The sequence below is a fragment of the Borostomias antarcticus genome (assembly GCF_949987555.1).
Source record: "Borostomias antarcticus genome assembly, chromosome: 14".
In the NCBI taxonomy this organism is placed as follows: domain Eukaryota; kingdom Metazoa; phylum Chordata; class Actinopteri; order Stomiiformes; family Stomiidae; genus Borostomias; species Borostomias antarcticus.
This window is the reverse complement of record NC_140247.1, coordinates 12,652,162-12,657,161: the sequence shown is the minus strand read 5'-3', so window position 1 is coordinate 12,657,161 and position 5,000 is coordinate 12,652,162. Positions and strand designations below refer to the sequence as shown.

Genomic DNA, 5,000 nt, shown 5'->3' with positions numbered 1-5,000 from the left:
CGACAACCTAGCGACCGCTCCGCCGAAGACGATCGTGGTTGGTTTAAGGAAATACAGCATTTTTTTCCCCCTCCCCTATCCCCGAACGGTAATGAGTCCAGACAGACCTTTCTCCAGTGCTGCAAATGCTGTAAACGAAGTGTTCTGGTGCCCATCCCTGGAATAGCAAAACGAGACGAAACGCTGTTTGTCTGGTACTGGGAATGAAGCGGTCAGTTCAGGCGTTGTTGTACGCTGTGCGCGGACGTGTTGTCTTCTCAGTCAGCTCTTTTTTTGGGGGGGGGGGGGGGGGTTTACTCGGGGGAGGTTTTGAGGTGAAACCAGGGACGTGCGTCGCCTCGTCTCCAGCGGCCACCTCGCCAGTGCGTCCTCACAGGGATGGATGGAGGGCTGTAGAGCCCAAAATACCGAGTCACGAGTTGGCACTAAAAATCCCTCAAACCCGTCTTTAAGATTTTAACAGAGGAATGACACTCATGCGTGGGCTATAAAAAGTGTTCATTCAAAGCCATTAAAGAGTTGTGAGGTTGATCATCCAGACCGTGCCCTTGCAGTGCAACAGTAAAATACATGTCATTTTAAACTTTATACTTTAATCACAGTTGCTTCAGGACTTTGGTCCACTGGGGGTTGTACGTGATTTACGAGGATGTTTTTGTTGTGTACTGAGCAATTAAACTGCAATTATTTCCCTGAGCAGACGGTCGAATCTCAATCCAATAAACAACCATTCATTATTTTCAATGGGATCCGAACCGATGGTGTTTGGTCACAGTCTGTTAGAATGTAGCTCCAGGGTAGTAGAGGTAAGTTGGAACCATGCCTAACAGTCCCAATATCATCCTCGGATCACAGAGATGTCCACTTGGTCTAATGGTACAGCGGTTCGATCCCCCATAGGCAATAGACCATTCCGACCTGTCAATCACGCGGAGAATAATAACCAATAAGGTTGCTTGATTTCTTAAAACCACGCCTCTGCTGTCCCACAAACAAAGCTTGTCCCATGTTGTGTTCATAGATGAGACATTAGTTTGAAGAAAATGGTTCTTAAAACACAGAAATACAGAAAACCGGCCTGCAGGCTGCTGTACCATAATGTTATAAGAAAACAAGCTGTACGATACTCCACACCTCCCTCCACACATTAGGTGCTTGATGTACAGTAGCTAATTAGCCCGTAGCTAGCAGTTAGCAGATCATTCTCACAGGCTTATTTTCTAAGAATGGATGCCACTAACTTACTCACCCTGCTTTACATGCGCAGTAACTCCACAATTTTGTCCTGATGGGTTTCAGTCTGGAGTTTGTGAGGCGTCTGTGCCTTCCGCACCTAGCATCAACTCGTATGTTGTCACCTGCTCCGTCCGAAACCCAAATCTCATGGATATATCCTTGTGTAAAATACTTCAGGCCTTTCTGTAGAACTCTCTTAGACAAAGTAGTGGCATTTGTCAAATAATGGCAATACCGTCTGAAATCCTTGAGAGAATCGTCAGGTATGTGCTGTTCTGTAGACATTTTATTAACTTAGCTTGTGGGGCATAGTAACAGTAACTAGGAGGGGGGGCTCCCACCTGAATAGAAAAGATGTATTATATTACATCAAGTATTATATCCCAGACATAAAAAACCCCACAAACATTTAAAGTCTACAGTACCACCAGCCCACTTTGCCCTTGTGAGCTCAGTCAGTAGAGCATGAGGCTCTTAAAGTCAAGGTCGTAGGTTCGGGGGCCCTCTTGGGAGCGGCTAAGCACTTTCCAGGTACTATGTCCATCTGACAAATATTATGCAAGATATTTTGTGTGATTTATTATTTTATCTTCCCGCCGACACCGATGCCGTTTACCGGCGGCACGAAAAACGAGGACTCTAATATCCCCCTCTCTCCCAAGGTCAAGGACACGAGGTGGGAGAAAAGAGAGATTAAAAAGAGAGGGATGAGAAAGAGAGTGGTGTCCGGCGCCATGTCTCTGCGTTGGGGAGAGAAACGTATGGATGATGGCCGCCGTTGCCGTGGGGGGGAGGGAGACGCGCGGGTTAAGGTGATAAATCACACAGGAGAGATGCCGCAGGTAGTCACACACACACACACATGCACATATACGCACACACATACATACACACACACACACACACATACACACACATACACCCGCACACACACACACAAACGCACACACAAACACTGGAATACTATCTACAGTACCACTGTACCGGGTGGGCTGGTGGTCAGTTCTTGGATGGTGTGTGTGTGTGTGTGTGTGTGTGTGTGTGTGTGTGTGTGTGTGTGTGAGTGTGTGTGTGTGCGTGTCTATAGAACGTTTTGCAGATATGTCATATGCAGTGTCAGCTGAGGAAACCCTGGCCTGCTCCAGATGGTCCATTAGGAAAACTCATATCACATTAGTGAAAGTGAATGACTAAGGTTTAATCTCAGTTGTTAGATTAGCATTAACTAATGAGCCTAACTGACCTTGAAGGTCTTCTTCTTCTTCTTCTTCTTCTTCTTCTACTTCTCTCCCACCGTCTCCTTCCGTATCTCTCCTTCTTCTAACGTTACTCCCCTCCTCCTCCCCCTTCGTGCGCCCTCCCCCCCCCCCACCCCCACCACTCCCACCTCCCTCCCTCCCCTCCTCCCTTCCCCTCCTCCCTCCACCCTCCACCCTCCCCTCCCTCTCACCCCCTGTTCCTCTCCTACCTCCCCCCCCCCCCGCCTCCTCTCCTCTGGGTGCAGGGTGACGGCTCGCACCTTTCTCCAGCTGGGTGCGTCCATTGAGCAGCAGGTCAACGTCATATTCAAGGTTTTAATTCAGTTTTATACCTTTTACACATTTAATTTGTCGTCTTCATTTTATACTATTGCCTTAAAATTGTGTATAATTTTTTACCACACAAATTGTATTTCATTCTTGGGCTACGTATGTTTTGACTGATTGATTAGATAGAGGGTTAGGGTTAGATAGATAGATAGATAGATAGATAGATACTTTATTCCCCCCCAGGGGGAAATTGATGTTGTTATTGATTGATTGACTGATTGATTGATTGATTGATTGATTGATTGATTGATTGATTGATTGATTGATTGATTGATTGATTGATTGATTGATTGATTGATTGCAGGTGATGGAGGAGTATAACTGGGAGAACTTTGTGGTGATCACCAGCCTGTACCCCGGGTACGAAGCGTATATCGACTACATCAAATCCTTCACCGACACTTCCTACTTCCTGTGGGAGCTGCATGATGTCCTGACCTTTGACATGTCAGCCGACGGCCTGAACAACATCCGGGCGCGACGCCTGCTCCAGCAGATCGACGCACAGGTGATCCTGCTGTCCGGCATGTTCTAACCCTTTTCAGTCAGCTCAATGATCATAATTTAGGATCCTTGGAGGTAGTAAAATAAGAGGACATGTAATACTGTAGCAGCACATCGTTGATCCATGTCCCCTTTTCCTAGTCTCTCTCCAGACCCAAATATCATGTTGCAACGCCGCGCTCCGCATGCTACATAATAGAGTCTGTGCCACATCGCCGCCCAAGCTGGTGTTCTGAGGGCGTATCGACAGGTCAACATTGAAAGAGTGACAGGTCGTAGCAGCAAATGAGAGACGCTAGCCCAGGTTAAATGGGCGGGGTCAGGTTGGGTGTAAGCGCCTGATCGCAGAAAGTCGTTACTGATTGGTGTCTCCCGGGATTAGGCGCTACCAATGAATTGCCTGGATTTTAAAAACATATTTGTGTGTCCCAGACCCATAGAGAGCATCTGCAGCAACGTAGTTAGCGTAATGGTAAATGGACTGCACTTATATAGCGCTTTTCCACCTTAGCGGCACTCAAAGCGCTTTACAATGGCCTCTTCATTCACCCATTCACACACACATTCACACACCAATGGCTGCCATGCAAGGTGCTAACCTGCTCATTGGAGCAATTTGAGGTTAGGTATCTTGCTCAAGGACACTTCGACATGTGGACAGTCGGAGCTGGGATTCGAACCACTGACCAATTCGATCATTGAAAGACCCTCTCTACCAACTGAGCTACAGCCACCCTAGCATAGCGTAGCATAGCGTAGCAGCGAAAGAACTCTCACGAGTCTGGCGTTGAGCCTACCCTTTATCTAACCCCAAACCTTAATCTAATCTAATCCGTAATATGACCTGTAATCCAGATCCTGCTGGTGTACTGCTCCCACGATGAGGCCCAGTACCTGTTCACACATGGCGTCGGACGCGGGGCTAGCGGGCCCGGGGCTACATCTGGATCCTGCCAAGCATCGTGGTGGGCAACCCTGACGTGTCCCCGCCTGACAGCTTCCCCGTGGGGGTCATCAGCATCATCACGGACCGCTGGCGGACGAGCCTGAGGAAGAGGGTTCGCGACGGCGTGGCCATCGTGGTCAAGGGAGCGCAGAGCTTCCGGAAGCAGAGGGGATACATACCCGAGGGCCAGAGCGACTGCCACAACCCCGTCAAGCCCACCACCAATGACACGCTCTTCAGGTGAGGAGGTTGGAGGGATGGAGAGAGTTGGAGAGTTGGAGAGATGAGGAGAGTTGGAGAGATAGAGAGAGTTGGAGAGATGAGAAGAGTTGGGGGGATGGAGAGAATTGGAGAGATAGAGAGAGTTGGAGAGATTAAGAGAGTTGGAGAGAGAGAGAGATGGAGAAGAGTTGGAGAGATGGAGAGAGTTGAGAGAGATGAAGAGAGTTGGAGAGATGAGGAGAGTTGGAGAGATAGAGAGAGTTGGAGAGATGGAGAGAGTTGGAGAGATGAGGAGAGTTGGAGAGATAGAGACAGTTGGAGAGATGGAGAGAGTTGGAGAGAAGAGGAGAGTTGGGGGATGCGGAGAGAGTTGGAGAGATAGAGTGGGAGAGATGAGGAGAGTTGGAGAGATGAGGAGAGTTGGAGAGATGGAGAGAGTTGGAGAGATGAGGAGAGTTGGAGAGATGGAGAGAGTTGGAGAGATGGAGAGAGTTGGAGAGAAG

General features: G+C 48.5%; 1 protein-coding gene across 1 annotated transcript in view; it reads left to right on the top strand.

Annotated features, from left to right (window-relative positions):
* Nucleotides 1–5,000, top strand: part of grin2ca (glutamate receptor, ionotropic, N-methyl D-aspartate 2Ca) — a gene marked incomplete at both ends in the record, with an annotated part of 62,738 nt that overhangs the window by 21,690 nt on the left and 36,048 nt on the right. The window contains 6 exon segments of the mRNA XM_084448741.1: nucleotides 2,741–2,752; nucleotides 2,754–2,807; nucleotides 3,130–3,333; nucleotides 4,185–4,229; nucleotides 4,231–4,263; nucleotides 4,265–4,515. Of these exon segments, the coding sequence (XP_084304867.1) occupies nucleotides 2,741–2,752; nucleotides 2,754–2,807; nucleotides 3,130–3,333; nucleotides 4,185–4,229; nucleotides 4,231–4,263; nucleotides 4,265–4,515 (599 nt within the window).